Consider the following 24,872-nt stretch of genomic DNA (forward strand, 5'->3'; position numbering starts at 1 on the left):
AGACTTTGGCCAATGCCATAAACCAAAAACAGATTGCAGACTGCCTATCCTGCTCTAAGAAAACCACCTGGGAAAATAAAAATTGTAATCAGCTACATTCCATTTATTTCGTTAGAAAGACATATTAAGATTCATTAAAAAAAGGATATCCTTCTCTCAGTTAGGATGATAGTATGAGAATATGAGTCCTGTGATCTGAAATTCATTTGTATGGATTATTTGGGAGGGAGGAGAGTGAAATCATTGAAAAATATATCAGTAAGACATCTCCCAACACCTGCAATATATATATGGGACGCGGTGGCTCAGTGGGTTAGGATGCTGAGCTTGTCGATCAGAAGGTCGGCAGTTTGGCGGGTCGAATCCCGAGTGCCGCGTAGAAGAGTGAGCGCCTGTTACTCGTCCCAGCTTCTGCCAACCTAGCAGTTCGAAAGCACGTCAAAATGCAAGTAGAAAAATAGGGACCACTACGGTGGGAAGGTAACAGCGTTCCGTGCGCCTTTGGCGTCTAGTCATGCCGGCCACATGACCACGGAGACGTCCTCGGACAAGCGCTGGCTCTTCGGCTTTGAAACGGAGATGAGCACCGGCCCCTAGAGTCGGAAACAACTAGCACACACGTGCGGGGGAACCTTTACCTTTACCTTATATATATATATATATATATATATATATATATATATATATATATATATATATATATATATATATATATATATATATATATATATTAACCCACTCCAGTTAGTTATCAAAAGACCTGAACTACTAAATAAAGTGCAATTGCGATAGTGAACAAAAAATACTTAAACTTCAGAATATTTTCCAATTGTTTTTGTACTTGTTCCTATAGTTTTAACCAATTTGTCACTGCGTTTTTTCTGTTTTCTCAGTAAAGCAAGTTATGGTTTTGCACTTTGCAAGCAGTCTGGTTATCTTATCATTGTAACCATGCTGAGTGTCTCATGTTCAGCCAGTTTAGTACTGTGTGCGCATGTCCAAAGCAAAAGTTACTTTCTCTTTCCTCTTCTTTGTGTTCTCTGGTGAGATAAACATGTAGCCGTGAGTATGCTTCGGGGTTTTTTTGTTTATCATGCATCAAAAATGAACCACGATCCATCCCCTCTGATAGAGTTTTTTACTCTTCTGACACAATTAATAGCAAATTATTTGTGCCATTGTCATATAAAGCTTGCACTTATGTATTATATATTCCTGTAAGTAACTGCTGTAAATAATTCAAAGAACTACATCAAAATTCCTATGATCTCATTGTAATCTAAATTAAAAGACGAGCAGAGGACCTCCTGTTTATGTGAGCTCAAAGACCATTTTAGAAATTCTCTCCATTTAAATTTTCCTCTCTCTTCCCACATATTTATATTAACACACACACACACACATATATAAACATGACAACTTGCCTGGTTTTGAACTCTTCAACCAGTACACCAAACATGCAATTCATTTAAATTTTAAAATGTTCTCTGTGCTAAATTATCATGCATATAACTTATCCAGATGCCACTTTTGCAGGTTTATATTATTTTGTTTGAATTATTCAACCTACACTCAGAGCTACACATGGTAATATAGTATCTCCCATACTCAAGTTATTAATGCCTTTGGAAACATTTATCATCAATAGATACAGCTTTCTCTGTAGAAAGGCTTATATTATGAAATAAATTGCCAATGAAGTTGAACAAGACTCTTCTTTACTACAGCTTAGGAGAAACCACAAAAGGAGTGTATTTTACCAAGATATTTAATGCTGCTACTTTAGCTTTTGTATTTTTTTTAAAAAAAACTTAATGAAGATCACTGATGTTTGTGTATGCCACCTAACATAAGAGACTAGATGACACATCCATTTTCTAAATAAAATAAGGAGAAATGGATCACTCAACAGGTGTGGAAAATTGTGATAATTAAGGATTGTCTTACAGCCAGAGGAGACTAGAGACCTTTTCTGCTTTGTTTTTATTGTTTTTTCCCCCTTTCATTTATGTCCTTGTCAGAAAGAGTCTTGGCTGAATAATGAGAGTTGGTTTGAAAACTGGTGGAAAGTTGTTGGAAACATAAACTTTCCTGTCCAATTGAAGGAGTGAGTTAGGCTCAGATAACTTTTAAGTTTGGATATGTGTTGAAATATGGTCCCTATCATTGCTTCTAATCTACATTTTCTTACCAGTCTCGCTTTGGCAATAATCAGTAACTCAGACAGCTCACAAGAGAATTCATAAATCATTAGCTTTGGTTGTGTGAAACTAGCCAATAGCTGGAAATGTTATTTATGAGGCTGCTCAAATTTATATTTTTTAGCTGGGAATCATGAAGTTAGGATAATATTGGAGCTTCTGAAGGAAAGGCATGGTCAGGAGGTATATAGTTTTACATGAATTCAAAGAAACATTTTTAAAAAGAGATTTTTTTCACAGTTTTATTTTCTTTATGTCTCATAATTATTTTGAAAGCAGCTAAACCTACCAGCTTTCAAGGATCTATTGCAAATAAAGGAGCTAGAAGTTATTTCTACTTTATGTAAAAAGTATGCTTGGGGAAGGCTCTTAGAAAGCACAGAAGTAGAAAAAAAAGTAGAACATTTCATCCATTTAGGAGGTTCAAAGGTTAAAAGAAAAAAAGTGGAACAAACTTTGTGCATAAATAATCAAGGCGCAGACAGTTTGGTTCACCACAGACTGAATATTCTTCTAACATTCAGAACATTTAATGCTTATAAAAAATAGTGAATGGATCAATCAAATTGATTCTAGCTTTGGAAGAGGTGCTAAAATGTTATCATTTTGCTTTGGATAAAAGCGATGGAAAATTCAGTGTTTCTATATATGAAGCAGCAGCACTGACCTTCTTATCATGGTGGCTCCTCAAGATCTTGGATTATATCTTTCAACAATCCAAGCCAGAATGGTAGACAGCAACATTTGCTGGACACAAGGAGAGTTATAATGCATCATATCAGAAAGACACACAGGAGAAGGCTATCAAAGTAATCTATCACTTTTAAATTTTATTTAAAATATGGTGGGAACAAACAATGTTTGATGTCAAAAAAGATGGTTAGTACTGGGAGTTAGTACTCAGACATGGTTAGTACTGGGAGACTGTCAGGAAGCCTCTGAGATGTACAATACACTGGGAATGTGAGGTGGAGGAAAGTAACATGACACCACTTCTATACCATTGTCACTGAAATGATGTGGGTCTATCCCTGCAATCCCCAGAAGCTGAAAATTACATGAGCAAGGTTCAATTTGAGCCATCTGAGAAATATTACAAGATTCACAATTGTTCCATTGTATGAAAAAAAATCTTAAACATTTCTCCACCGTGGAGGAAATCCAACCAACTATACGGCTTTGATGGAAATATGGCTCACAAGCCTAACAAAGACAGTAAATTGAGCTTGCTACCGCTAAGAATACATGGGCATCTGCCTTATTTAGCTTAAAGAGAAAAAGAAAAGAAAAAATGATTCTAAACGAGTGAGACTGACTTCACTGAAACTTTAAGGAATAAGTATATGAAAGGAAGGAAATGGAAGGACTTTAGATCAGACGTCCCCAACCTGTGGGCCACAGCCCACTACTGGGCCATGGTCTGTTGGCCACTGGGCTGTGTGAATGGTTGGCCAATATGTATGGGCATATGTAGCCACATTTGCTTCTATGCACATCCACAGGTAAAGGTGCCTGCCCCTTCCTTTCCCACTGGGCTGCCAACCCAGTTGGGGATCCCTGTTTTAGATGGTAGCCTAAGCAACAACAAAAAAAGAGTAAACAAAATAGCCCTTGAAGGAATTGTTTACACACTTATTAGACAGTCCCTCCCTCTCCATGTTTACTCTCAGTAGCAAAGTAAAGGCATTTAACACTGACATAACAATCCAAGTTAAAAGGCAGCAAGGAGAAGCTGTTTGTCAAAAGTCTGTAACTAAAGCTGAAGAATCTAATTCTTTTCTTTCTTCTATAAGTAACATAAATTACAGCTAGTCCTCAGGTTATAATAACAATTGGGACTGGCATTGCTGCCACTAAGTGAGGGGATTCCAAAGTATTGTAATAGCAATAGCAATTCTGACAGTCTTGGTTGCCATTATAATCCCAGGACATGAAGGCCATTAAGTGGGAAGAGGTGGGAGTCTCAAGTGAGGAACATAAGGGAGAGTGTGGGCGGGCACTGAGGCTGCATGGGTGACTTATAGGGACAACATGCAACCTTCCCTGCTGGCTTTCCCATTGACTTTGCTTGTGAGAATCCAGCAGGGAAGGTTGCAAAGGGCAATCATGTTATGTTTATGTTTATGTTTATTGGACTTATATACCACCCTTCTCCCGTAGGACTCAGGGCGGTTCACAAGGAATTTAAAATAACAATACAACAATACAATTACAAAAGTTAAGAACAATTAAAATTAATTAAATTTAGTCCTTGAATAAAATAAAACCCCTGTTAAACTCCAATTAAAACCCAATTAAAATAAAGTTACAATTAAAATTGTCAGTCCTGGCCGGAAAGCTCAAAGAGCCAGGTCTTCAGGTCCCGGCGGAATGAACGAAGGTCAGGGGCAGTCCTGAGCTCTACGGGCAGCTGGTTTCAAAGGGCAGGCGCACCCACAGAGAAGGCCCTCCCCCTGGGTGTTACCCGCCAGCAATTTTTTGCCAGCGGTACCCTGGGAAGGCCCTCCCTGTGAGAGCGCACAGGACGAAGGGAGCTTGATGCCGGCAGCAAGTGTTCCCTCAAATATCCCGGACACAAGCCATTTAGGGCTTTATAGGTCATCACCAGCACCTTGAATCTCATCTGGAGGGCAACCGGAAGCCAATGCAGCTTGCGGAGCAGAGGTGTTACATGGGAGTATCGGGAAACCCCCATCACAACTCGTGCGGCTGCATTCTGCACCAGTTGAAGCCTCTGAGTGGTCCTCAAGGGCAGCCCCATTAAGAGAGCGTTGCAGTAGTCCAACCGGGAGGTCACGAGTGCATGAGTGACTGTGCGTAGGGCATCTCGGTCCAGATAGGGCCACAACTGGCGCACCAGGCGAACCTGGGCAAAGGCCCCCCTGGTCACGGCTCCTATATGATCTTCAAAACTGAGCTGTGAATACAGGAGGACGCCCAAGTTGTGAGCCCTATAAATGGGGGGTAACACCTCACCCCCCATCATTAAAGGTGGAATAGCCTGGTTAACCCGAGATGCCGGTACGCACAGCCACTCAGTCTTGGCAGGATTGAGATGAAGCCTGTTTCTCCCCATCCAGACCTGGACCGCCTCCAGGCAATGGGACATCACGATGAGGGCATCACTGGGTTGGTTCAGGGTGGAGAAAAAAAGTTGGGTATCATCAGCATACTGATGATACCCCACCCCAAAACCACGAATGATCTCGCCCAGCGGCTTCATATAGATGTTGAACAGGAGGGGAGAGAGAACCGACCCCTGAGGAACTCCACAAACGAGAGGCCTCGGGGCGGATCTCTGACCTCCTGTCAACACCGACTGCGAGCGGCCCAGTGCATCCCACTCCCAACCCCCTGAGACGCCGCAGTAGGATACCATGGTCGATGGTATCAAAAGCCGCTGAGAGATCTAATAGGACTAGGACAGAGGAACAACCCCTGTCCCGAGCCGGCCAGAGATCATTCACCAGTGCGACCAATGCCGTCTCCGTGCTGTACCCGGGCCTGAAGCCCGATTGGTACGGGTCAAGGTAATCAGTTTCCTCCAGGAACAGAGGAAGCTGATGTGCCACCACACTCTCAACAACCTTCACCAAAAAGCGAAGGTTGGAGACCGGACGATAATTATTTAAAATCGCTGGGTCTAGGGCAGGCTTCTTGAGAAGGGGCCTCACCACCGCCTCCTTCAAAGTGGCGGGGAAGACACCCTCACTCAAAGAGGCAGATATTACTGCCTGGAACCAGCTTCGTGTCTCCTCCCGAGCTGCATAAATCAGCCAGGAGTGACACGGGTCCAATAAATAGGTGGTGGAGCTCAGCCTCCCCATAATCCTGTCCACATCATCAGGGGAAACAGGATCAAACTCAGTCCAGATAACATGCTCAAGACCATCCGATTCCTCCACATCAGACTCTGCCCAGTCAGAGTCCAAACTGGCCCAGATCTGAGCGATTTTGTCCGTCAGATGATGACTAAACTCCTCAGCCCGACCCTGCAAGGGCTCCTCCCTCACCTCCTGATTAAGAAGGGAGCAAGTCACCCTAAACAGGGCGGCCGGGCGATTATCTGCGGACGCGATGAGGGCAGCAAAGTAGTTAGCCCTCGCTGTCCTCATCGCCACAAAATAAGACCTTACAAAGGTTCTTAACTGCAATCGGTCAGATTTGGAATGGCTGGACCTCCAACCGCTCTCTAGACCCCGTCTCTGACACTTCATCTCCTGGAGCTCCGCAGAGAACCATGGAGCCCAACGGGTAGTTCACTGCAGTGTTGTGACTGTGAACTGGGCATGCCCATATTGTAATCGTGTGACTATGGGGATGCTGTAATGGCTGCAACTTTTCAAACTGGCCAGAAGTTCCCTTGTTCAGTGTCACTGTAGTTTTGAATGGCTGGCAAATGAGTCATAACTCAAGGACTAATTCTAGTAAACACAAATCCATATGTGGCGGTTTGCATTAGTAATGTGACACATGGGAGAGAAACCATATAAATTTTGCTAAGCTTATGGGGAATGCAGGCCATTGGACTTGGATGGCTTTTCTTTAATGCCTTTCCTGCCAATTTTCTTGGCGAGATTTTTCATAGGTGTTATGCTCTTGGGTTCTTTCATGGGATGAGAGGAAATGAATGGTTCCAAATCACCCAACAAGCTTCAAGCCTAAATTATATCTAGAACTTAACATTAGATTGAACTGTCTCTCTAAAGTCTCTCCACAGACAACTCATAATAATAAAATAAATAATTATAATAATTGCACATTGACAAATTCACCATTAGTCAATTGCAAAAGGCAGCTTTACTCAAAAAAGCATATATCTTGGGATGATATCTGTACCACCATCAATCATCCATACCTGCCTACCCAAGGTCCTTCAGTTCGACAGGTGGACAAAAATGTCAAATCCAGTCTGAATATCTGGCTGACTGTGTGATGAGTCATAATAACAATATTAAGATGAAAATCCTCTCTTTTGCACTTGGATTCCAATTTTGAATGCAAGTACATAAGCATGTGATTTGCACTATAATGCAGATTTCATTTGTCCTCATGATCTGCAAGATACCCCTGAGAATATATCACATATGAACAGAAGTGCATATGGTAATTAGAGCTACTATACTTCTCACTATAACTTGAAGACCTTAGGATTTTGTAACATAATAAAGTTTACTAGCAATTAAAATTTATCACAAGTTATGCTACAGTGAGTATTCATGACTTCCAAAATTCCATATAGTAAGCATTTTCCCACAATGATAATTTATGTCCCTTCTGGGAAGACAATAAAACATTTAAAATTAGGGAACTCTAAGTTACTGGAAATTGACTGAAGTTCAATAAAAAATTGAAATATTGGCAATAAAAACACGACACACACTAAACCTAATGAATAGAGAATCATCTATGAGTTTACCATTCTCTATGCTGAATGTTCATTGAATACTAGCACTGATGAGGTTACCTATTTTTTTTTATTTTTTTTTATTCCATTTATATCCCGCCCTTCTCCGAAGACTCAGGGCGGCTTACAAGCTTAGCAGTAGCCTTCATTCTATGTATTTTGGGTAATGAAACATCTGTCAGAAAAGAGTCAAGCTCAGAGAGTGCCAAGGAACTCTCATTTCAACCCTGACCTACAAATATTCTCCATTACTGATAAACATATATTTAATTTTTTCATCATTATTATTATTGTTATATTTATGAAGTTTATTGTTCCTATGGTTGGGATCAACTGTCTTGGACTACATCATAAGAAATAATTTGTGCATAAAATTTCTTTAAGTCAACACACCAATAGTTTCCACGTGGTATTTTAATCACTTTTTTCTATTAAATTTAAACCTGAATGTCTATGAATGTCATCAATAATTAATCAATCAAGAAATAATTGACATGGATATAGAGGGGTTTGGATGGTTTTATAATACCATTCAGAATTATCATAAATTTCATGCATTTTCTTCTGTTCTCTAATTTTAGAATAAAGATTATAAATATTGAAGATTATCCATAATTGCTTGACCTGTTGCAGAAACTCAGAAAGATTCCAAATATGAAATTCTAAGCCAGAATGAATATTACATTTATTTCTGTATAACTTTCACTACATCAAGGAAAGAAAGAGCAAACAACAATAACAACAACAACCCTTAGAAATCTACTTTCCTGTAAAATGTGAAAAAAATAGTAAGACAGATGTTTTTTCAGATCCATTATGCAACTGCAATTTTTACAATATGTCTTATGAAGCTGCATTTCAAAGAGAAAGCAGATAGCTATATCTGAGAGTCATATTTTTTTCTTCCTTAATTTGTTACCAAAAAAAAAAAACACAGTTTAACCAGGCTTCAATACTTCATCATTCTAAACTAACGAGAACATCTGCAGTTATGAATCATATCCATGTCCCACCTGAACGTTTTCATCTTGTGTTGTTTATTATATCTGCAACCCACATTCTATATTATATGCAGCAGATATATTTCTGACAACCAATAGTGATAAATGCACTTAATCCTAGATGCAAGCCAGGAAATTGCAAATGTAGTCATTTCTCTAGGTTATTATTCCGGCAGGCCTAATTTGGAACAAAAACGTCTTCATCCATAAACTGCAATTTGAGCAAATAATTGGCTCAAAAGGCTTGGTTTATTCAGAATAGCATAATGGAATACATAGTGATTGGAGTAAAAGCAAAATTCAGCATAGTATCAAAAAACAGTCCCTTCCTGCTCAAATTACTAGTCATTCCATCAAAAAGCCAGACCAATGGTTGATAATCTACCATCATGACAAAGAACGAAAAGTACTAATCAAACTGCAGTCTTTGATGAAGCAACAAAATGATATCATAGAAATCATTAAAAAGTACTTCAGAGGGCCACTATAATCCACTTTGCCTAGGATTTACTGTATTCTACAGCAGAACTGATCTAAAACTTATTGTCCCATGTGCAATTCAAATTCAGCTTCAATACTTGACCTTATATAGATGTGTATTCTTTCTATCAATGGGCAAAATGTTCTATCCCAGAGATGTAATATTCCATGAAAATCCAAAACATTCCATTTTTTTCTTCTTATCATATAAATCTATGCTAAAAAATCCCAAGACAACTGGAATTTCCATTTTCAATTTCAGAAGATTTATTCCTAGTGAACTGATGGACCACCCCAGAATAGCCAGAGGAACAGTCCAGAAGAACAATTCATAATTCTCCAAAAAAGAAGGAGGGATGGAGGAAAGAGAGAGGGGAGAGGGGGAGAGGGGGAGAGGGGAGAGGGAGAGAGAGAGAGAGGGAGAGAGGGAGAGAGAGAGAGACCAATTCTCTGGAGACAAATTATACATGCATACAGAAATTTTATTCTGCTTATTCTTGCCAGAATTCACACAAATAGAAAGGATATATACTAAATAAGCCAATGGTAAAATACTAAGTAATTAATATTAAATATTTAAATTTGTTAATCTATAACATTTAAATTAGTATTAGTTAATTAAATTAATTAATTGTGGATCACTAGTTGTTTTCTGCCATTGTGCTCCTGAGTGGGGTCAAAATAATTTAAAATTAATTCAAAATATTAAGCTAAAATTTACCCTTGTTCCCTTGGGTAGTGGGGAACTTATTCTGTATAGGATATTTTAGCAGTGGTTTGTAATATAAGCAGAATTACAATAATATTTTAGGATCCCATTTGGATAGCTGACATTTGCTAACATAATTTCACTTTTCTATCTGTGATCACCACAATATATATAACATTATTTTTCCTTTTTTTGCCTGCTAGTTGTAGCAATGTTTCCAACCTTTTCTCAGTGTACATTAAATTGTATAGAAATAAAAAAAAAAATGTAAGGTTGTGATTAGTAGTAATATAACTATTTTGCAGGTGGTAGCCTAATTAAAACATGCATATTCTTTTTAGTAATGTATTTAAAATCCAGAGCTATCCTTAGCTCAGAAAGACCAGATAGTTGTAGTATATGTATATCTGTTCTTTTATTATAAGCATTTTTTCTAACTATAAAAATTGTATCTGTTACACTGTTTTGTAACATCATTAAAAAGCTGTGAGATAAAGTGGAGAGTGACATATTCAAGTCTCCTTTGTAGAACATTAATTAAATAATCAATTGTATGAATAATTAAACATGCCCTAAGCAACTATTTACAAAATGCATTCACAAATGCCATGGAATATATTATATATTATACCCAAGTAATATATTAACTAAGAATATATTCCAATAACCTAGCTTGATTATGTAATGACACCATTGGATATTTTCAGTAAAAATAGCATCTGTGGATCAGTATTTTCAAAACATTGCCAATTGCATGATTTGAGTTATACATCTGTGCAGTGAAAATCAACCATGTTACAATGCATGATATTTAGATTATTAAAAAGTCTCAAATCAAATTTAGAGAACAAATAAGACATGTTTGCTCTCTGATGAGACAGCTTCATAAATCTCATTCTGGAGTGTATTATAAAACATCGTTATTGAGTAAAAATACATAGCACCAGCTATGCATGCTATTAAACTCCTCTATTATTTTGGTACATTCAATCTCATTTCAGTTCCATATAAATCGGTCCCCTCTGTCTTCTTCCAATCTGTTCCAGGGAATCTCTCAAAGAGATAAGATGATTTAAGTAATATTACATTGACTGAAATATATGTTGACTTTACATAGAAAAATAAAATTGTAAGATAAAACCTGGCATTATCTCAGAATTATTATTTTTTTAAAAAAAAATATTTTCTCCAAGTTTACCAGGTAAGCTTAACAAAGTAGAAATTTAGCAAAATCAATCTACTTCCACTAAAGTTCTTTGAAAACAATGCTTTCCATGTAGTCATTCGTATAGTGCTAGCATACATTATCTTCCCCTATAAAATTTTGGTTAGCTATTTTAGTTGTGTTGTACATTTATAATGTATAATGGAACATCTGTATGCAGTACCTTAAAGCAGAAATTGATTTTTCTGGAATGACATGCAGCAGAGCTGCATTCTCAGGCATGCTGGTTGGGAAGTTAGTTGATAGGCTAATTCCAGATAGATTGGTTGCCAGTTTCCGTAATTTCCATATGAAGTACATTCTGTTCTGATTGTTGTTTTTATATTGTTTGGTATGTATTTTCTGGTACCATGTTAGCCACACAGAGTTATGGTTTTCAATTTGATGACCATATTGATCAATTAATATAAACAAATAGGAAAAAAATTGAGGATCATCAAAACTAGTCCGAAACAATAAAACTGCATCTTGATGATGACAAAGTCATTAACTCAGTGTAAATGCTTAGCATCAACATAGATTTTCTCTAGAATGATCTGCCTTCAATCTGATCATTCAATCTCCAACAGTGATCTATCCATACTGTAACTGAGTCCATTTTGCTGCCAATTGTCCTTTTTATTCCATCTTTCCCAGAATTACTGTCTTCTCTAGAATGCTATAGCAGTCTTTATTAATGTGTCTGATGAAGGATAATATGAGCCTGGCCATTTGTGACTCATGTGAAAACTCTAGGTTGATTTTTTGCTTGTGTGTTTGTTTTTGTGGCTATCCAAGGAGTTTTGGGATTAAAATAATCATAGGACTGTCTATTTTTCAGAGGACTATATTTCTACCAAATCAGTATCACTGATACCAGTTTCAGAAGCAAGAATATTATACAATATGCAAACTCAAAGAGTAAAATGAATATAATATAGAATTCTTATAGTTTATTTTATAATCTATAAAATAGACCAGACATGTCAAATTCCCGACGTCACGTGATGTCACGCAATGTATCGGGACAGTTTTGTCATTGCCAGCAATGGGGTGGGTGCGGCTTCTGCGTGACACATCCGGCCTAAGGGCCGGTAGTTTGACACCCCTGAAATAGACTATATAAAAATGAAAGTCATTTATTGCAGAGTTTTCATATACAGTAAAGCAGTAAGCATGTTTTAGGGATCTAGCAATTTCACTTTCTACTCCCCAGGAAATGAAAGGAAAGGAAAGGAAAGGAAAGGAAAGGAAAGGAAAGGAAAGGAAAGGAAAGGAAAGGAAAGGAAAGGAAAGGAAAGGAAAGGAAAGGAAGGAAGGAAGGAAGGAAGGAAGGAAGGAAGGAAGGAAGGAAGGAAGGAAGGAAGGAAGAAGAAAGAAAGAAAGAAAGAAAGAAAGAAAGAAAGAAAGAAAGAAAGAAAGAAAGAAAGAAAGGAAGAAAGAAAGAAAGGAAGAAAGAAAGAAAGAACCACCAAATTCTAGCTTTAGTTACAATAGTACAGGAACAGCACGAAAAGTCAAACACAAAAAGTATTCTTATTTTAAATAACAATGTTCCCTTGATTCACTACAGGAATGTTTTTAAGTCTGCTTGCTTTGTGTTACTGACTGCTTTGTCACTAGTCAACCTTGCAGCTTTTCCACCCTTTTGCCAGGATAAATTTCTACAACCAATTGAAGAGAAATATTAATCAGGTACACTGTAGAAGATCAATAACTCATACAGCTATTCAGAAACAAATCCAGGAGGATTCTATCTCCTCTTCCCTCCTGAATCATTCTTTAAAAGGAAAAATAAATAAATATTTGATAGCATGGCTTTTTGCGTCTACATAAAAATGCCTTTGACTTCATTCCTTTAAAAGAAAAAAAAGAAGTGCATACTCATCATCTTAGATACCTAAAATCAAACATTATACTGCGAATTTTAAGATAAGTTCCTGCTGCTAAACCTTGCAGAAAGGAAAAAAAATATAAATATAAATAAAAACCCTATAGGCAATCATTTACATCGACTTATAATAATAGAGTGTGCTATTTTTTTTAAAAAAATACATATGTGTAATCAGTTTAATTTTGTATTCATAAAACTATTTTTAACAACACAGATGCTAATATTATTTTCAAAGGAAGGTCAAGATTTGTGTTCCTTTTAGTTGAATTTCTAATAAGATTACCTTTGTAGTTAACTTTGAAACCGACTGAGCCCACACTTTCATCGGTCTGAAGATGTAGCCACATCTGATTGTTCATGCTAACGATTAAATCCGGCACAAAGCTTCCTGTTAATCTAATCATAAACAAAATAAAAAGTCCATTAGCTGTAAATTGGCTATTTTAAAATTCAAGCAGAGAAGTTGATTATAGGACTTTAGTCTTTAAAAGCTAGCATTTCATATTAATGGCATACTAGCATTTGAAAAAAAAAGAACTACTAAAAAGGGGAGGACAGAGGGCAAGGGAAGAGTTGACGGAAGGGGAAGAAGGGAGGGGACAGGAGTGGAGGAATGAAGCAGAGGGAATGGGAAAGGAGGGGAAGGGAAGAGAAGAGGGAGGGGAGGGGAGGGGAGCGAGGAGAGACTATTCAGGAGAGATTACTAGCTGAAAATCTTTTTGTTTTCCATATAGGGTCGCGATGGGTCGGACACGACTTCGCAACTAACAACAACAACAACAAATTTGTGAAGCCAGCACCACCAGATGATGGTCTGTCTGTCTGTCTGTCTGTCTGTCTGTCTGTCTGTCTCTCTCTCTCTCTCTCTCTCTCTCTCTCTCACACACACACACACACATACACACACCTTATTAAGAGAAGCTATCTTATAGGTACCTGCTGACTAACAACTTTACTTAATAGTGTAATATCCTTATGCCACAGCATGCAAGTGATTTTATTTAAGTCTTGCCATTGACACAGAGTTCAATCGGAAGCTGTTCAGCTGGAAAGAATAGGTTTTCATGAGAACTGTAATCAAAGAATCATAGGTTTTCTTTGCCATCACATTATTTATTACAAGAGATTCAAACGAGACTAAAATAGTGAAGGCTGATGAAGAGATAAATTATACTATATTCTAATAGGTTTACCTACTCATGCTGGCTTCATACATTAACCACAATAGTTTTCAATTTTAGTTCAGCATTCCTTTTGAACCCATTCATTGTAGTCTGTATATCACTGTCTAAGAGCTAAAACTATTTGTTTAATTGAAATGCAATAATTCTGTTGGACTTTGTAAAAATCAATGCAATAATACTAAAACCACTACTATGACACAGTAAACTGGCTACTGATCTTCACCACGTGTACAAACTTAGCAACTTTTACCCCCATGAAACTGCATGAAAGTATTTTTTTTTTCTTTTCTTAACCTATCCTTTATCCATATCCAAACCTGTCAATCTTTAACATTTCAATCTGGGCATCAGCAAAAAGTCCATAATGGTTTCCAGTATGTTGTAGAAATATATCTTAGTTCAATCTTGGTCAAGTAAACCAATTTTGTATTCCTTCCTTTGGCAATGTTGATCTTTGAATCATTCAGGAATTATCATACAATTTTATCACTTTTCAGTTTTTTTTCTTTTTGCCATCCCAAAAGCATGTTTAAATATGCTTCTGAATGTGATAATAGGTTTCTTTTCAAAGTGAACTTTCCCCAAGAGAACTCCATTATCTTACGGTACCTGATAGTGAATCTGGTTGGTTCTTATTCTCCTAATATAAAGTATCCTCACAACTATCCCAAAATGTGGAATGCTTTTTGATACAGTGTATCTAAAGACATCTAGGTTCTACTGAATTTGACAAACTCAAATCAGTTTAGAACAGGAGTAAGCACTTGAGATGATATTCACTCTTCAGACTTTCCTCCTTCAGTTTCCAGATCTATTCTGACCACAATTATGAGAATTTTCAGCTGGAAATATTTAAAAGTCTTTTAAAAAACCCAGAAGAACTGAGGAAGGAAGGAAGGAAGGAAGGAAGGAAGGAAGGAAGGAAGGAAGGAAGGAAGGAAGGAAGGAAGGAAGGAAGGAAGGAAGGACATACGTATTATGATTTTTTTTTAGGACTTTCTCCTACTTATGCTGTTAAAACATACTTTAAAATTTATATAGTTTTTCTTTGAATTTTTAGCAATCAGTCCTGAGAATATTTAAAACCATACAAAATATTGTTTCAGGAGTTCTATTAATTACTAAAAATAAATGGATTAACAAATGCTCTTAGTGATCATTTAACTGGGCATTTCACTCGATTTGAAAAGACCAGAAATTTGAGAAGCTGCTTGAACTTCTCAATAGCAGTAATCCAACCTGTTCTTACAACAAAATTGAATCATATGTATATGTATATGTATATATATATATATATATATATATATATATATATATATATATATATATATATATATATATGTGTGTGTGTGTGTGTGTGTGTGTGTGTGTGTGTGTGTGTGTGTGTGTATGTGTATATATATGTATGTGTGTGTGTGTGTGTGTGTGTGTATGAATAAATCTTGAAAAACAGATTAAAAATGCAATTGGAACACGAACTAACTTTGAGACTGTTACGCTCAGCTTGACAGTACTGCAAATTGGGGAAAAAACCCAGCAAATTATCTCATTTTTGTCTACTATATCTTCTTTATTATAATATAGTGGTGACTTTACCGTGAAGCTAAGAACACTCTGAATAATATTCTGGTAAGAAAAAAATGATAGAATAATCATTTGCATTCATAACAAAACAGTGTAATTTCATCAGTTTTGTTAAATTTATGTCTTGCTTTGAACTGGCTGAAGTTGAAGTTCAAAATCCTTTCCTCAAGAAATATTTTCAATATTCCCTCTTTTATCTCCCCATCAATAGGTCATGGCTCTTCTTCAATCTTTGGAGAGAAAGGATGAATTATTAAGCAGAAAAATATAACGATAATGTATAATAACTAGATCAGGGGTGTCAAACTCAATTTCACTGAGGGCTGCATCAGCATTGTGGTTGCCCTCAGGGGGCCAGGTGGGTGTGGTCTGGGTGGGCATGGCCTACTGGGTGGGCATGGCTAAAGTGCATATGGCCTAATGGGTGGGTGTGGCCAGCTCTACATCGTTCGCATCAAGGGTGCCTATGGGGGCCTGGGCAGGAGTGGGACAGATCTGAGGGTCTCTGGCAGAAGGAGGGTCTCTGGGCCAGGGCCAAGGCAGTGGGGGCCGTTCCCTCACTGTTTCCAGGATGGCTTCGCGGGCCGCATGAAACCACTTCGGGGGCCGGATCTGGCCCCTGGGCCTTGTGTTTGACATGTCTGAACTAGATGAACTCATTGAATTTGTTTTTCTTGTAATGACCCTGTAATCCTTTGCATCGTGGTGGTAGCTGAATGGTGCTGAGCAGTTACTGGCTGGATGTCCTTCCTGATGCCTATACAGAGTTCATAGCAAATATTTTATCTTTGTGCCCAGAGAGAGAAATATCTACCATACCTAGGATCAAACGCCTGACCTCATAGGCCTCTGCCTCTAGGCTGCCACATTACTGAGATCAAGTCACTGAATGAAGTGTGGAAATTACAATAAGTCGTGCTTGCCTTTAAACATTTCAAATGGCTTCTACCTTATTCTTGTTTAGGTTTATTACTTGTTATAGGGAAATTCCAGAAAATTCATGAATTTTGACTGATGTGACAGAAATAGATAAGGTTTCAACTTGAGCTTTCATCTGGGTGAACTTTGTCTATTAAGAAACTATATAAAATGGATTCTCAAAGCTAAGACTGGTTCTGCTTTCTGTGATTCCCAAGTTAAGGCAAAAATGAGATATTATGGTGCTCCCTGCATGAATGTGAGAGATAGGACTGAAATATTCTTATTCATTAAAATATATGCAGTTAATTTCTCCCCTTCATGGATTACTGCCTTGTCGTGGTGAAGGGGCTTGCGTAATTCAATGAAGCTACGAGTTATGCCGTGCAGGGCCACCCAAGACAGACAGGTCATAGCAGAGAGTTCTGACAAAATGTGATCCACTGGAGAAGGAAATGGCAACCCACTCCAGTATCTTTGCCATGAAAACCCCATGGACAGTACCAAAGGGCAAAAAGATATGACACAGTAAGATAAGGCCCTCGGGTCAGAAGGTGTCCAATATGCTACTGGGGAAGAGCAGAGGGCTATTACTAGTAGCGCCAGAAAGATTGAAGTGACTGGGCCAAAGCCGAAAGGACGCTCAGCTGTGGATGTATCTGGTGGTGAAAGGAAAGTCTGATGCTGTAAAGATTTTTTCTCCATAGAAACTTGAAATGTATGATCCATGAATCAAGGAAAGCTGGACATGGTCAAACAAGAGATGACAAGACTGAACATTGACATCTTAGGAATCACCAAACTAAAATGGACAGGAATGGGTGAATTTAATGGAGATGACCATCAGGTATACTACTGCGGGCAAGAATCCCTCAGAAGAAATGGAGTAGCCTTCATAGTCAATAAAAGAGTAGGAAAAGCAATACTGGGATACAATCCCCAAAATGATGGAATGATCTAAGTTCGAATCCAAGGCAAACCATTCAATATCACAGTAGTCCAAGTCTACACCCCAACCACCAGAGCTGAACAGGATGAAATTGACCGGTTCTATAGCACCTTATAGAACTAACACCAAAAAAAGATCTCCTTATCATCATGGAGGATTGGAATGCTAAAGTACGAAGCAAAAAGATAACCAGAATAACAGGCAAGTTTGGCCTTGGAGTACAAAATGAAGCAGGGCACAGGCTGATAGAATATTGTCAAGAGAATATGATGGTCATAGCAAACACTCTTTTCCAACAACCCAAGAGACGGCTCTACACATGGACATCATCAGACGGTCAACACAGAAATCAGATTGACTATATGCTCTGCAGCCAAAGATGGAGAAGCTCTATACAGTCAGTAAAAACAAGACCAGGAGCTGACTGTGGCTCAGACCATGAGCTTCTCATTGCAAAATTTATGGACGGAGGTTCACAACATTGTACAAGAGGTAGCAACTAAAACCATCCCAAAGAAAAAGAAATGCAAGAAAGCAAAATGGCTGTCTGAGGAAGCTTTGAAAATAGCTGAGGAAAGGAGGGAAGCGAAAGGCAAGGGAGAAAAAGAAAGATACACCCAATTGAATGCAGAATTCCAGAGAATAGCTAGAAGAGATAAGAATGCCTTCTTAAATGAACAGTGCAAAGAAATAGAAGAAAACAATAGAATAGGGAGGACCAGAGATCTCTTCAAGAAAATTGGAGATATGAAAGGAATGTTTCATACAAAAATGGATATGATAAAGGACCAAAATGGCAGGGACCTAACAAAGGCAGAAGACATTAAGAAGAGGTGGAAAAATTACACAGAAGCACTATACAAGAATGAGCTTAATGTCCCTGATAACCACAATGAGGTGGTCACTGACCTCGAGCCAGACATCCTAGAATGTGAAGTGAAGTGGGCCTTAGGAAAGCTGAGCAGCAACAAAGCTCGTGGAGGTGACAGTATTCCAGCTGAGGTATTCAAAATCTTAAAAGACAATGCAGTAAAAGTGCTACACTCAATTTGCCAGCAAATGTGGAAAACTCAACAGTGGCCACAGGATTGGAAAAGATCAGTTTACATTCCAATTCCAAAGAAAGGCAGTGCCAAAGTATGTTCAAACTATTGCACCATTGCATTCATTTCACATGCTAGTAAAGTTATGCTTAAAATCCTATAAGCTAGACTCCAGCAGTATGTGTTGTGACTCAGGGCCAGCCTGTGGGTCCGACAGCCGGCTCCGATGTATCGGAGGACTCAGATGTGGGGGAGGAGGGAAACGAACCGGCTGATGATGATTTGGAGGCTTTGCAGAGTCCTCAGCCGGGGACCTCTTCTCAGCTGTGTGAGCCCGAGAGTGCGGAGGATGATGACCCACAGCTGGCCCTGTTCAAGGACGCCCGACGCAGGAGGCAGACGAGCAGGGACAAACAAAGAAAGACTATGGGACTCCTCGGGAGGAGGCACAGGGAGACCACGCCCTGAGCTCTCTATAAAAGAAGTGTTTGGGGAGGGGCTGGTTGCTGAAAGCAACTTTTCCGCTTGAGAAGACAAGCTCTTGTGTTTTTGTTAACTGCGTAATTAAATCTTGGCAGAAGCCTTTTAGCCTTGGACGCTTTCCAGACTCTTCTTTTAATTAGGGGTTGCGAGAAGAGGGCTGGTTCAGAACAGTATGTGGATCGAGAACTACCAGAAGTACAGGCAGGATTTCGAAGAGGCAGAGGAACTAGAGATCCAATTGCCAACAAACGCTGGATCATGGAGAAAGCTAGGGAGTTCCAGAAAAAACATATATTTCTGCTTCATTGATTATGCTAAAGCATTTGATTGTGTGGATCACAAACTTCGGCTAGTTCTTAAAGAGATGGGAGTACCAGACCATCTTATTTGTCTCTTGAGAAACCTATATGCGGGTGAAGAATCAACAGTGAGAAGTGGACACAGAACCACTGATTGGTTCAAAATTGGAAAAGGAGTCTGGCACGGCTGTATACTGTCACCCTACCTGTTTAACTTATATGCAGAGCACATCATGAGAAAGGCAGGGCTAGATGAATCAAAAGTTGGAATTAAGATTACCGGGAGAAATATCAACAATGCCACTCTAATGGCAGAAAGTGAAGAGGAACTAAAGAGCCTCTCATTGTGGGTGAAGAAGGAGAGTGCAAAAGTTGGGTTGAAACTTAACATTAAGAAAACCAAGTTCATGGCATCCGGCCCTCTCAATTCCTGGCAAATAGATGGGGAAGAAATGGAGATAGTGACAGATTTTATTTTCCTGGGCTCCAAGATCACCACAGACGGGGACTGCAGCCAAGAAATTAAAAGACGCTTGCTCCTGGGGAGGAAAGCCATGGCAAATCTAGACAGCACACAAAAAAGCAGAGACATCAGCCTGTCAACAAAAGTGCGTATAGTCAAGGCTATGGTCTTCCCAGTTGCAATGTGTGGCTGTGAAAGTTGGACCATAAAAAAGGCTGAGCACCAAAGAATTGAAGCCTTTGAACTATGGTGCTGGAGAAGACTCCTGCGAGTCCCTTGGACTGCAAGGTGATCAAACCGGTCAGTCCTAGAGGAGATCAACCATGACTGCTCTTTAGAAGACCAGATCCTGAAGTTGAAACTAAATACTTTGGTCACCTAATGAGTAGGAAGGACTGGAGAAGAGCCTAATGCTGAGAAAGAGTGAGGGCAATAGAAGAATGGGATGACAGAGAATGAGGTGGCTGCATGGAGTCACTGATGCAGTAGGCGTGAGCCTAAATGGACTCCAGAAGATGGTAGAGGACAGGAAGGCCTGGAGGAACATTGTCCATGGGGTCGCGATGGGTCAGATATGACTTTGCAACTAACAACAACAACAAGAAGAAGTTAATTTCTATGAGATGAATATGGAAAGATTACAATTTTTCTTTGCATTTAACAAAACATAATTAAAACAAAGTAGACATGAGTTTGGAACACAGAACAGTGAACAACAGACATTATTGTAGAAGAATAATGTGCATTTTTAAAGAATGTGTGCGCATATCTTTTGAAAATGAGATTCTTTAGAAAACCGAAATCAAATGTTAATGTTAATTTAATTTAATTTCCAAATTTAGTGGTTATGCAAGTTCTTGACAACTCTGAGCAGATTTACAAATAAAGCAGAAAAAAGCCACATTGAAATGGAAATAAAATAAAATAAAAGAGCCCTAGCTGAATAGAAATGCAAAATTCAGCAGAAAAGCAAAGATAATTAAAGGACCCACTCCAGCCACCATATCCCTAAGCCTGGGAAAATAGCCAGATTTTTTAACAGTTTCCTAAATGCCACAAATGAATCTCTGGTGGATATCATTCCAAAAAACTGGTGCTGTAGCAGAGAAGGCATGAGTTCTGGATCCTGCAAGATGACACTGTTTAATTGATGGGAGCTGGGGTACACTCACTCTTCTTAAGATACTCTTGTTACAGCAAAGCCTAAGATTCTGGCTCCTATCCCACCAATTTATAGCACAAATATTTTATTTTATATTATCCTAAGGTTTTAAAATATTTATTTTTTACAAATCAACATTCAAGTCCATACACTATAATTTTATGGAAATAAGTTTGTTGCTCCAATAATATTATGCTGTCAGCTTTTACCATCCAAGTAGTAAGATCAGATAACAGCTTCAGAAAACAAAATGCCATCCATTTTTACTATGTAAAATCCGGGATTGGTGTTCACTGGTTAAACTTTCCTCTGAGAATCCCAAAGTTGCTTTTTCACAAGGCAACTGGACTTTCTTGTTTTCTTTTTGAAGACATTTTGTTTCTCATCTTTACCTAATGAGAAGCAAAACATCTTCAACAAAAAAAAACACAAGAAAGTTCAGTTGCTTCGTGAAAAAGCATCTTTGGGACAACTATGACCTGGATGACTGTGAATCTCCATAGACATTTCCTATGAGAGAGTACAATTTCCTACAGTGGTCAAAATGGGGCAACTTGCCATAGAAAAAAATGTCAAAGAAACAGTGGCGGATAACAGTACTGTTATCTAGCACTGAGTTATCGTGCTTTGAATTGTCCCATAGTGAGTTGTCCCACTGCAATTTGGTCATTTTCAGTTGTCCTGCATTGAGTTGGCTGTGGAGAGTCAGCCATGGCAAGTTGTCCCAGACTCTATATAACTAACTCAGGGTGTTCTGCAAGATAACATAAAGCTAACTTAAAGTGCATTACTCTCTTAAGTAATATGTATACCACTTTCTCTTGGAATATGTGCTGTAGTTGAATTTAGTAGGACAGAGAGACTGCTCTAACACTAATGATGTTGCTTAGTTGGGTAATGAAATGTCTGCAAACAACCTCAGAGAACACCAAAGACCCCAGAGATTATAATGTTATTTTATGTATTTTGTCAGCTTAAAATGGAGGAATAACATATGTGCATGCCTGTGAAGTATTTTATATTTAAAATGCATTGCTTCTGTGCTCTCTGCTCTTAAGAACATAATAAAACCAATGATTTTAGAGGATCCACAACCAAAAGAAAGATAATGTGATCTCTTTATTTTACCTTTAACATATTTTATTTTGCTATGCATTCTCATGTGAATGCAAAATTATATTCGTATTTAAAAACCAGATGACTAGGAAAACCTAGAAAAATTAAACTGATCGTTTTCAGTAGTTCTTTGGTAAGATGTGAACAAACCATTATTTCATCAGGATAGAGATTATGGAGACTTACACTTGGAGCACCGTTCTAGGATCACCCACTTCACCTCCATCCCCAATTGTTAGTGTATCATAGCCAATTTCCAGGTCAAATTCTTCAAAATTAATTTGAATAACCTAGAATGAAAAACAAATCCAAATTTACTTAAAATACCTACAAGTTTCCTTTCTTCATCAATGAAACAAATGCTCAGACATACTTTATAGCAGGGTTTATTATATAGCAAGAGCACCTAGATTTATATAACACTTCATAGTACTTTACGGGACTCTCTAAGTGGTTTATAGAGTCAGTATATTACCCCCAACAATCTGGCTCCTCATTTTACTGACCTAGGAAGGATGGAAGGTTAAGCCATCTTTGAGCCCTTCAAGATCGAACCCCAGACTGTGGGCAGAGTTAGCCTGCAATACTGCATTGTAATCGTTTCATAATCAGCACTTCTATATTATATAGAAGTTGGGTTCTTTTAAGACTCTTCTATTTTAGTTAGATAAATGAGTCATTCCTCTAAGGCACGGGTCGGCAACCCGCGGCTCTGGAGCCGCATGCGGCTCTTTGAGCCGTCTCCTGCGGCTCCTAGTCGCCCGGTGTGCGTGCACCTCTCCGAACGGGCGGAGGTGCGTGCGCACCAGTCCAAACGGGAGGAGGTGCGTGCGCACCACTCCAAAGGTTTGGAGAGCTGCACACGCACCTCTCTCGCACCTCCGCCCAAACACCCGTTTGGAGACCTGCTGGTGTTTGGGCGGAGGTGCGGTTTGGAGACCTGCTGGTGCCGGTTTAGAAAGCTGCCGCGGCTCGCAGCAGCTTTCTAAACCGGCACTAGCAGGTCTCCAAACCGCTGTTCGGCCGGAGCTGCGCGTGCATCTCTCTAAAGGTTTGGACCTGCATGCGCAGCTCTCCAAACCTTTGGAGAGGTGCGTGCGCAGCTCCGCCTGAACACCCATGTGGAGACCTGCTGGTGTTCGAGCAGAGGTGCAGTTTGGAGACCTGCTGGTGCCGGTTTCAGCTTTCTAAACCAGCACCAGCAGGTCTTCAAACCGCTGTTCGGGCGGAGCTGCACGCGCACCTCTCCAAAGGTTTGGAGGGGCTGCGGGCGCAGGAGACCTGCGCGCGCAGCTCTCCAAACCTTTGGAGAGGTGCGCGCGCAGCTCCACCCGAACACCCGTGTCGAGACCTGCTGGTGTTCGAGCGGAGGTGCGGTTTGGAGACCTGCTGGTGCCGGGTTAACCGGCACCAGCAGGTCTCCAAACGGGTGTTCGGGCGGCATTTTGGAGGTCCCGGGGGTGGCTCCGGCGACGCCCGGGCTGAAGGCGGCGCCACAACCCAGCGCCCATCACCATGGAGACCGGTCGCCGCTGGCGTGCAGGTGCGTCCACATAAAAAAAGTAGAACCGCGCGCGTGTATCCATGCACGCGCATGCACAAAAAACAACGTTTTGCGCATGTGCAAAACATTTTGTTTTATGTGCATGTGTGTGCGTGGATGCACGCACACGGCTCCCACTTTTTTTTATGTGTGATGGAACCGGTTCCCAGTGGCTCTTTTGCTTTTTCAGGTTGCCGACCCCTGCTCTAAGGGAAAAATCATGGAAGAGATGGGCAATAATTTACCCATTCTATCATGAAGTTTCTGGAAATAGAATGTACACCTTTAGGCTAATATCAGGGTTTAAATGTAGAATTGTTACCATTTTAATAACATGAAATAAAAGAAAGTGCTAGTGGCAAGAATTATATTATGCATCAATAATCAAAGTTACAGAATTTCTGTTTTTAACTATATCCCCATTTAACTGTATCTCCATTTATTCATGCAGGTTTACAGAATTTATACATACCAGTGAAAGATATTCATGCTCAAATAATAAAAAGCAGATATAATTTGATTCAGTGTATTATACAAAAGCAATATCATCTTTTAACTTCTGCAATTACTGTAATAAATATATCAATGTTATATTATTTTTAAAATGTTTCATATAATGGCTTTCATTTGAAGATTAAACTTTCTCTGATAGAACTAATGCATAAAGGAAATGAATCAATTTCTATTTATATCATACCTGAGGGAGTGTTAAGGTGTTTCCACATTTTCAATAAACACTTGATAAATCTTGATGTGCTTTATCTGTGATAGGTGCATTAGAGTTTTATGAACTTTAAATTCCAGCTGGAATAAATTTCCACCCTTGAACAGGCATACTATATTTGATCCAACACCGTTCTTACTGTAGATCTACACCTCTATTTTCAAGAAGTTTATCTGAAGTATTAAGGATCTTCAAATAGTCCTTTCATGATAGCCGTAGCCAAAATATAATATGACAGAAGCATGGCTAACACTTCAATTGTCAAACCATAATATCTTGGAGGATGCATTGACATTCGGACTGGAGAGATCATTAACTTTACTATTTGTCCCCATAAATGAATGCACGATTGGAAGAAAGTTCCAAAGGCTTGTTGATTTAGTGAAATAAATCAATAAACTAAATAGGCTTGAATCACAGAATGTTTTCCTTGAATATGGAGTTGAAGGTTAATTGATGAATAAGAAGGGAAATGATGTAAATAAAGCATGCCTGGGAATAAATATCA

The 24,872-nt window shown here is 38.9% G+C and overlaps 1 protein-coding gene and 1 long non-coding RNA gene across 2 annotated transcripts in view; one reads left to right on the forward strand and one right to left on the reverse strand.

Moving 5' to 3' along the window:
• Positions 1 to 24,872, reverse strand: part of CSMD3 (CUB and Sushi multiple domains 3) — a gene marked incomplete at its 5' end in the record, with an annotated part of 687,334 nt that overhangs the window by 269,382 nt on the left and 393,080 nt on the right. The window contains 2 exons of the mRNA XM_081322366.1: positions 13,180 to 13,292; positions 22,284 to 22,387. Of these exons, the coding sequence (XP_081178492.1) occupies positions 13,180 to 13,292; positions 22,284 to 22,387 (217 nt within the window). The remainder of the gene's footprint in view (positions 1 to 13,179; positions 13,293 to 22,283; positions 22,388 to 24,872) is intronic.
• LOC308664827 lies at positions 1,047 to 24,384 on the forward strand. The gene is made up of 4 exons (XR_014025757.1): positions 1,047 to 1,062; positions 13,631 to 13,708; positions 15,665 to 15,709; positions 24,092 to 24,384. It is a non-coding gene; the product is annotated as an uncharacterized lncRNA (long non-coding RNA).

Source organism: Vipera berus (assembly GCF_964194415.1).
Source record: "Vipera berus genome assembly, chromosome: 3".
In the NCBI taxonomy this organism is placed as follows: Eukaryota; Metazoa; Chordata; class Lepidosauria; order Squamata; family Viperidae; genus Vipera; species Vipera berus.